The sequence below is a fragment of the Solea senegalensis genome, linkage group LG8 (genome assembly GCF_019176455.1).
Source record: "Solea senegalensis isolate Sse05_10M linkage group LG8, IFAPA_SoseM_1, whole genome shotgun sequence".
Taxonomy (NCBI): domain Eukaryota; kingdom Metazoa; phylum Chordata; class Actinopteri; order Pleuronectiformes; family Soleidae; genus Solea; species Solea senegalensis.
This window is the reverse complement of record NC_058028.1, coordinates 23286989-23297044: the sequence shown is the minus strand read 5'-3', so window position 1 is coordinate 23297044 and position 10056 is coordinate 23286989. Positions and strand designations below refer to the sequence as shown.

General features: G+C 43.6%; 1 protein-coding gene across 2 annotated transcripts in view; it reads right to left on the bottom strand.

Moving 5' to 3' along the window:
* meis3 (myeloid ecotropic viral integration site 3) overlaps window positions 1–1089 on the bottom strand; it is a 13454-nt gene extending 12365 nt beyond the window's left edge. The window contains exons 1-2 of one of the 2 annotated variants that reach the window (XM_044032981.1): window positions 532–1089; window positions 201–288 (exon numbers count right to left, since the gene is read on the bottom strand). In XM_044032981.1, coding sequence (XP_043888916.1) covers window positions 201–212 — 12 coding nt within the window. In that variant the 5' untranslated portion in view covers window positions 213–288; window positions 532–1089. The remainder of the gene's footprint in view (window positions 1–200; window positions 289–531) is intronic. The other variant, XM_044032980.1, reaches the window with a different exon arrangement.
* Between the last annotated feature and the right edge of the window lie 8967 nt (window positions 1090–10056).

Genomic DNA, 10056 nt, shown 5'->3' with positions numbered 1-10056 from the left:
GTGTGAGTGTGTGTGTGTGTGTGAGTGTGTGTGTGTGTGTGTGTGTGTGTGTGTGTGTGTGTGGAGAGAGGATTTTCCCACCATATGCAACAAAAAAATGTTGTGATTTATTTTTCATATCAAATATGTGTCACCCTGAGCACACTCTGAAACACATGAACGACAACAACAACAACAACAACAGCAGCAGCAGGACGTACCCTCTTCTCCATGCGGCTCGACAGCCAGTCCTAACCCGGAGATGATGATGCTGAGCTGGGCTACAGTCTCTCCTCTGTCCTCGCACTCCTGGAAATCAGAGTACATGTGTTTCGCTTATAAACTTGTAAACACGATTAATACACAACACAAACGACCTGTGTGACACACACACACACACACAGACACACACAGGGCGCCTGCTCCATCGTGTCTTACAGTACAACATCACGACGGGACTGAAGGTTTATGAACCCCGGACTGTTGACATTGTTACACGCGGAGCTAATAAACGCTGTAATAAAGCTGCTTCATGCTGATGCTGCTTCATACATCATCTCCATGCTCTGGTAAACGCTCTGAAATGTCCCACCGAGACGGAAATATGTGCCGTATCCACTCCAGTCCTGTCCGGGCCGGGTCGGGTCTTATCCGGTCCGGTGTATCCAGCAGGAGGAGGAGGAGGAGGAGCACGGCAGCAGCAGCGGCGCCTTCTTGGATTGGTGCGCCCCTCTCTCCGGCTCGCACAGCCTCTGGATGCTGGCTGTGTGTGTGTGTGTGTGTGTGTGTGTGGAGGACAGAGAAAGAATAGCGTCCACTTCCTTTTTGGCTCCTCGCGCTCGCTGTCCGCGCAGCGCACGGACACAGACTGGCAAAATATCACGGCTGCGAATGAGCGATGGTGTTTTCTGAATCCAGAGGAGAGAAAGAGGAGGAGGAGGAGGAGGAGTGATGGTGGTGGTGGTGGTGTATAGGTTTCCGAGGGTCAAAACGCGACGGGGTCTCTTAGCTCCCCCCTCCCTCCACCCCTTCTCCTCTTCTTCCTCCTCTACTCCTCCTCCTTATCGCAGACAAACGGCGAAGGAGAATGAGCGAAAGAAAAAGAAGACCCCCCTCTGTCGTTTTATCTCTGCCCTCTGTGCTGATATCACTCCTCCCATCATCCATCCGCCCAGCCTTCCCTCTTCACCTCCTCATCACCTCCTCATCCTCACTGCAGCTGCACTATTATCGTCTGTGAACTCTCTCTCTGTGAAATAAAGTACAGGAGCGTCACTACAGGCACTATGGGGGCCACGGGGGCCCTACATCACATTTCACCAACCACCCCCTGGGAGATTATTCATCTAGAATCTGTTAACATTCATACTTTGTCCAACAAACAAACAAACAAACAAACAAACAAACAAACAAACAAACAGGGAGTGTCTTCATTCACACAGACCCACATCTGTATCGCTGCTGAAAGACACCAAAGCTGGATAAGAAGACTTTGTCGTACAGTATGTGCGCTGTGTACACACTTTTTTAAATAAAGCTTTATGACATAAATACATTACAATGTATACACTCACAGACACAGAGTGGAGAACACACCAAATAATCCACAAACACCAGGACATTGTTTACAGGAAAACACAACAGTGGCATTTTGAGATGTTCCCACTCTAGAACCTGTTTTCAGAAACAGTTCACTGCTCTAAAAACACCACTTCCTATAGTGGTGTGTGTGTGTGTGTGTGTGTGTGTGTATACAGCCACTCAGAGTCATAGGGTCACTTCATGAGGTCATGTGATCTGGAGTCTGGACATTTTCATGCACAGTTTAATCAAACTAAGGCTGTAGTCTGACACCCCACAACCTGCAGAGTCTGAGTATACATGTATCAGTGCATACTGAACCAGTTCCCCGTTGACCTCCACGTCACAGAAAAACAAAGAGCCAACAGTCAGATGAATCGTGCTAGTAGAAAGCAGAAAGAAAGTAGAACTCGTGTTTCTTCATCAGTTCTCTGCCATCGTGTTGTTTGGTCTTTTCCAGCAACAGTACTGCAATTTATCAACCTCTCCTTCTACTTCCGGGTCAAAGACCGGGGACTGGAGTCAGGACTAATCTAGTCTGACTTAGACCAACTCAATTTTCTGAGGGGCCCCTTCTTAGTTTGGGGCCCCAGGCTATTACCTGATTTTACCCCGTAGTAACACCCCTGCACACAAACAGTGTTACCCAAATGGGGAGCCACTTTTTATCAGTTTGAATTAAAAAACAAATCATTTATTCAAAGCACGTCATTTAAAACATATACACATAGATATTAACTAAAGTGTTAGAAACCCAAAGCAAAATCTCAGTGTTTGGGAACCAGTGAATTACCATAGGAACTATAATTCAAATCCTTCACACACGTGTTTTAGGTGTGTGTGAAGATAAGAATTGAAGCAGGTTTCATGTTCATGTCCGTGTTTTAATGTGTTTTACTGTGTTTTAATGTGTTTTACTGTGTTTCACTGTGTTTTAATGTGTTTTAATGTGTTTTACTGTGTTTCATTGTGTTTTAATGTGTTTTACTGTGTTTCATTGTGTTTTAATGTGTTTTACTGTGTTTCATTGTGTTTTAATGTGTTTTACTGTGTTTTAATGTGTTTTAATGTGTTTTAATGTGTTTTACTGTGTTTCAATGTGTTTTAATGTGTGTTTTACTGTGTTTCATTGTGTTTTAATGTGTTTTACTGTGTTTTTAATGTGTTTTTGACTGTGTTCAATGTGTTTTATGTTTTTACTGTGTTTCAATGTGTTTTATGTTTTACTGAGTTTTACTGTGTTTTAATGTGTTTTACTGTGTTTTATTGTGTATTACTGTGTTTCATTGTGTTTTGCTGTGTTTTACTGTGTTTCAATGTGTTTTAATGTGTTTTACTGTGTTTCAATGTGTTTTAATGTGTTTTACTGTGTTTTAATGTGTTTTACTGTGTTTCAATGTGTTTTAATGTGTTTTACTGTGTTTCAATGTGTTTTAATGTGTTTTACTGAGTTTTACTGTGTTTTAATGTGTTTTACTGTGTTTTAATGTGTTTTATTGTGTTTCATTGTGTTTTAATGTGTTTCATTGTGTTTTATTGTGTATTACTGTGTTTCATTGTGTTTTGCTGTGTTTTACTGTGTTTTAATGTGTTTTACTGTGTTTTGCTGTGTTTTGCTGTGTTTTACTGTTTTTTATTGTTTTTTATTGTGTTTTAATATGTTTCATTGTGTTTTAATGTGTTTCATTGTGTTTCATTGTGTTTTAATGTCTTTCATTGTGTTTGAATGTGTTTTAATGTCCTTTTGTCAGTTTGTTTGTGTGTTTTTAACACAGCCCAAATGTCTTTCTCTGCTCCTGAGTACAGTTTGTTGATTGGGAGAAAAACGGTGAGAAAAGAAAACTATTATTGTGAGAAAGTTTGGTTTGAACCTGTCGGCGCATCTACAGTGTCAGTGTTGTGTTGTGTTGTGTTGTGTTGTCAATGACACCTGAGTAACACAATCATTATTCACGACGCTCCTCTTCCCTCGGTCCCGCTGTGATGCACCAACAGGCGGCTGCACTTCAATGGTCGGCGCGGAAGAGCACGCCGGGGCAGGGCTCTCCGTGGGCGGCAGGGAGTGTGAAGGTGGGGCCGCGGCAGCGACGCTCCTCCCCCCGCAGCATCCACGCTGCTCGGTGGCTCTTTGAACTCTGCAGGGAGCTGGTTCCCTACAGGAGTGATCACAGCGCTCTGTGAGCCCCGCTGCAGTGTCAATGGGCTGGAAACGGCTTCTTTTCACTGTGTTAACAGGTTGAATGAGAAGGGATTAACATTTTAAATGTGCAGCCATCTGACCAATCCATGTTAACAGGGATTGGGTTTGTGTTTAATCTCTTTGTGGGAAACAAAACACATGATACTTGAGTGTTTGGTGACAGCAGTGACTTTTCAGGGCTGACTTCACTGCAGCTTTCTTCAGCACACTTCAACTTGTTGCTTGAGTTGCACCATAAATCCTCAAATAGACTCTTATCTAAACATATAGATTACACTCATTTGCATCACAAACACTGAGGGGAGGGGCCACTGGGTCAACACCATCATCTGACACAACATATGTTGTTAAGTTTATGCTAAAAGCTAACATTTGAACGAGGCGTGTTTATGGAAAACGACAAAGAAAAAAGAAAAATATTGTGTTTATTCTGTTTCTGTGTGGGTGGAGCCTCATGTCCCACATAGATTTTAGGAGGAAATCATCACAATCGTCATCTTTGCTCACAAACTGGTTTTAAATCTGTACATTATTAAAATATCTTATGTTGATAAAACATTTCAATTTGATAAATGTGTGATTCAGTCTGTAGGAGAGGGCAGCAACGTATTTTTATCTTGTGAATTTAAAAGTCTTAATAAATCTTAATTGCTTGAGGAAATCTGAGCAAACAAAAGTCTGTAATCCACAGAAATGTATTCACTCATAATGGTTTTAGTACTTCAGGCATAATTTCATCAGGTATTGTTTAACATGTGTTTGGCATTGAAACATTGATGTTTGAGTTGTTAATCCAATGTTGTCAACATATCAGGCCAGAAACACACACACACACAAGTGCAAACTCCACACAGAAAGGTCTGAACTGGCATGTGAGCTGTGAACCTTCTTGCTGCGAGGCAACAGTGCTAGCCATGGATCCACCGTGTGGTTCCATAGACAATGATGTATGGATGAGTATCAGGATGCCAATAAACTCTCGTTTGAATGTTGTTTATTTTCACAAATTCTACTGTTTCGTTATAACCACAAAAATGTGTTGATTGATTATTCTACACATTTTCATCTATAGGTTTTTGCATCATTTGCTCCTGTTGTAAGAAACCGCCTCCTGCACCACAGAGAAGCATTCTGAGAGTCAGGGCTGCTGCAGTTATTTGTTTTTTTTTTTATTTTATGGGGAGCTCCGTGATCTACACCCACCGACGCAGGAGGAGTGTGTGTGTTTGTGTGTTTGTGTGTTCCATGTTAGTGTGTGTGTGTGTGTGTGTGCATGTTAATGTGTGTGTGTGTGTGAGAGAGAGAAAGCAGGGAACAACAGGAGAAGAGGGAAGTGTGGATGCATTTGTCTTGCAACTTTGCATCATCCTCATGTTGCAGTTGCTTCATTAGGAATATGACACATCCAGCCACTGTGTGTGTGTGTGTGTGTGTGTGTGTGTGTGGTAACACGCATGTGCAAGGTGGAAAACAACAAGCTACAGCGACGGATGAGCCACATCAAATGGTGTGTACTGACTTCACCAGGGTGAGATGGAGGTTAGGGTACAGGGAGGCCACCCAATAAATCTACTATTAAGATAATATGGCTGCTTTGACCTCTGGTGACCTCACACAACCACAGAGAGAGAGAGAGAGAGAGAGACATGAGGAGAGGTCAAGGCATAAGGAGAAGATGAGGAAAAGAAACCATGAGGGTAAATGAGAGGAGTATGGTTTTATGCCCTTCTCCACCATGCCAAGCAAATCCACCCTCATCAACCTGCTCTTGTTGCCAGTTTGTAAACTTTGCCTCCAGCTTCACTTCCAGCCATGTCATTCCTCCTCCTCTGTCTCCTCTGTCTTCTCCTTCCTTTACTTCTCCACCATCCTTCCCTCCATCTCTTTTTGTTTATATTAAACCAGCACTACCTTTTCTCCCCTCTGTTATTTCCTCCCCTCTCCATTGCTCCCCTCCCTCCCTCCCTCCCCGCCTGCCCCCTTATAGATGGAGATTAACTGGGGAGTGCAGCGCCATCCGTCCTGGTGACTGTTTGTTGTTAAGGAGATGGATGGAGGCTCCCTCTGCCAGCCCCATGCAGCCACAATTACACCAGCCGCCATGATGGATGGAGGGGAGCAAAAGGAGGGGAGATGGAGAGAGGGAGAAGAGGGAGATACAGAGAGGGGCATCTATCACGCCCCTTAATCTACCTGTCACTGCAGAGGCTTGGATGGAGGAAAGGGGAGGGGTGAAGGGTTTGTAGGCTTTTCCTTGACTGCTGTTTAAATGTTTATTTTCCTCCAACTAAATTTGTCTCTTGGTATTTTGGAGAGTTCGGCCTGTGACTCATTAAAAGTCCTCATCTGCTCAAGTGATTTTCTAGAGTTTATTGCATTGTATTGAATCAACTGTGTGTGTGTGTGTGTGTGTGTGTGTGTGCGCGCGTGTGTGTGTGGTGATGATGTATATGTATACAGTATATAATGGTGAGACACTCTGCATGAGATCACACAGCCCATAATAGCCAGGTGGACGAGGTGTTGTTTATTCCAGCACAACTTAATCCTAACCTTATCGTAATCATACATTATCTTGGAAATGTAATGATTTTCATTATGGGGACTGTGACTGTGCACATATTTAACACTCTTACTTCATTATCACATTTCTATTTTATTTGTGCTGCTCTAACACTACAAATGTCCCCACTTGGGACAATAAAGGAATATCTGATCTCATCTTATCTTGTTTAGGTCCCCACAACATGAGTAATACCTGGATCACACACACACACACACACAGTCTTGACTTCATCCATGAAGCGACCGATCATGGAGTAAATCTGCATACATGATACACGCCTCCATTTTCTTCCACAGTGCTACAGAAATATTATGGAAAGTAATCTGGGGGTTTGGGGGCTACCCTCTACCACTCCTCCTTCCACCCCCTCACCCCCATTCCCGCCTCATCTCCTCATCTGTCCAGAGGAGTGAGAGATGGGATAGAGGGATTAATACTCTTCCGCCCAAGCCAACCCTGGAAATGATGGATGGACAGATGCAGGAAGGGAGCAGAGGAGGAGAGTGGGGGAGATTAAAGGAGAGAAGTTGGAGGGTTCATAAATCCAAACTGGGAGACCTGGTCCACATCACACACTAATAAGATCTGCAAGAAATCCATGATGGGGCAGAGAGGAGAGAGAGAGAGAGATGAGAGTAATTGCATTAGATGTAATCTAATCATGGCAATAAGATGTGAATGGATGAGAATGAGCGTGGTGATTATGCAGAAGAGGAACGGCAGTGTGTTGATGAAGCTCTGAGGTGTGAGAACTGGCCTCACATCAACTGGGTGATAGCTCTGCAGCAAAGTCATTCTTCTCTGCCATGGATTTCACCTGTAGACCTGCTGTTTTAACACACCGCTGACCCCTGGCTGACCCCTGGCTGACCCCTGGCTGACCCCTGGCTGTCCATGGTTTAATTATATTTTTTTTGGAAACAAAGTCTCCACTCCACTGTTTGTTCTTTTTTTGAAATTCCATCCTGGTTTCCTCTCTCCGCTGATGTAACAGTTCACCAGTGACTTAGTGCTGGTGGCTGACTCACTTTAAATCTCCCTGAGTCTTGATCTACCGTCTGCAGATTGTTGTAATATTAGGCACTTGTCTCTGTATCGATCAATCAACTGTCAAGTCCAGTTGATCCTCTCGTTAATGATTGGAGTTGACTCTGGGGTTACATCACAGTATTTGACTTTTGTTTTACAGTGTAGTTAAACCCCTAAATCCCTTGTTCAGGTCTAAACCAGTATATATGGATATAGTTAATGTTATTTGTTGATCCAGCAGCAAATCTTCTGTTAAGCACTGAAATTATAAACTCAGCTTACATTCTGCCTCTCTCTGGTTAAACACCAGCGATTGCATTCACTGTGTCACTAGTTCACTGTGTCACTGTGTCACTGGTTCACTGTGTCACTGTGTCACTGTGTCACTGGTTCACTGTGTCACTGGTTCACTGTGTCACTGGTTCACCAGTTCACCGGTTCACCAGTTCACCGGTTCACCAGTTCACCGGTTCACTGTGTCACTGTGTCACTGGTTCACTGTGTCACTGTGTCACTGTGTCACTGGTTCACCAGTTCACCGGTTCACCAGTTCACCAGTTCACCAGTTCACTGCGTCACTGGTTCACTAGTTCACCCCTTCACTGGTTCACCGGTTCACCAGTTCACTGGTTCACTGCGTCACTGGCTCACTGGTTCACTGGTTCACTGCGTCACTGGTTCACCGGTTCACCGGTTCACCGCGTCACTGGTTCACTGTTTCACTGGTTCACCGCGTCACCAGTTTACCGGTTCACCGTGTCACTGGTTCACTGTTTCACTGGTTCACCGGTTCACCGGTTCACTAGTTTCTTTCCTTAGACAGCTGTAACTCTAAGACCAGACCACACCCCCTCACTGCTTGTCACAGTTGACAGCTGACAGAGTGGTGCACACTCTGGACCGGTGGCCAGTCCAGTATTCACTCTCACACCTATGGTCAAATGAACCTGACTGCATGTGTTTGGACTGGAGGAGAAAACCCACTCACACACGTGAAGAACATCCAAACTCCACGCAGAAAGACCTTCGGCTGTGAGGCGACCTTGCTAACCACGACGCCAGTGTGTGAAAAACCAGAGAACTATAGTCAGTACCTCACCCAACCTGGACCATGGTTTTCATGTTATGGCTGATCAGTGCATGCTCTCTGTGATTCATGTTGTCATCTGCTTCTTTCTTTCTTTCCCTTGCAAGAAGGTAGCGAGGTTCAATTTCTAACTCTGGTACTTAACATGCCAACGTGTCCCTGGGCACAGATGTGTGTCACCCATGACATCAAACGCAACACAACAGACAACAATGAACAACAATGAAGGACGTCAGCAGCTGTCAAAGCTCTGTATGAGAACAGACTGCGGGCATTTGCCTCGACTTCCATGGGATATTTACGCCGATCGCTAGCTGTCGCCCAGTCAGCTGACTGTCATGGCACCTGACTTTCCTCTGGTAAAGGAGGAAAGGTAATAAAGAATGGAACGGTGGTTATTTTGGTTCTATTACTAATGGAAATGCAAAATAACACAAATAATGTGCCAAACTGTCCACACAGCTTAGGAGTTGTGTTTTTGTCATTCTCCCCCAAAGTGCTATATTAATGAGAGTGTAACAGGTGACTGGGTGAAGAGCAACACTGTAACTGTAGTGTAAAGCTACTGTGAGAGTTCATCAAGACTGGAAAAGCTTTCTATAAATACAAACCCTTCATGTATGTAGCACTGTTGCCTTACAGCAAGATGGTCGCCAGTTTGAATCCCAGTTCGCCCTCTAGGGCTTTTCTGGCTGTGTGTTCTCTGAGTTCTCTGAGTGTGCCCTGCCTTTCACTCTATGTCTGCCTGTATGAAGGAGTATTAGGGCCACATGGAGAAACATTTATTTCACAGACTTACGAGAATAAAGTCTTCATTTATGAGAATAAAGCCGTAAAATGTATGAGATTCATGTGGTAATATTCTAACCTGTTGTATCTTCTTTTTCTTTTAAGTATCAGTTCTGTGGTTTTCAAGAAACAATCCGACTGATATTTAAGATTTTGGATCCAGAAGGAGTCGAGGTCCGTCTCCATGCCGGCAGAACACCTGCAGAGACCTCAACGCCTTATGCCATATGGATTTATATGATAAACTAGAGAAACCACAAAACCCCTCTGAATGGCTGCTGATGCATTCACTGATAACCCTGCAGCTGTTTCCCCCTCCACAAAAACAACGTCCTGGTTCTTTCTGTGGAAAAGATGCGTTTTCTGGCTCATACTTTTAAAGTCCTGATACTTATGGCAATGTGATGCTGATGTGCCAAAAGATGAAGTATCGCCTTGTTTGTGAAACTTATTCTAAAGTTCAATTCCACAAAATGCTCCACGGCCTCATTTTAACAACTCCCCTCTTCTAAAACAACAGGTTAAAATATGACCACTTTATTCTCATAAATTAAGACTTTATTCTCATAAATTAAGACTCGAAGTCTGTGCTGTCGTACTACCTGTGAGCCTTATGTGGAAGATAAAGCGTTAGACAATGAATAAATTTATTCATTCCTTCATTATCATGACTGAAAGTTGTGTTAAATTGCACTTCATGAAACTTTTTATTTGGTTCAAGTATTTGTGTCATACAAGAAACATACACCCATGTAATTGTGTGTGTGTGTGTGTGTGTGTGTGTGACTGAGTTGTAGAGCTGTACTCTGACTTGCATGTGATTGA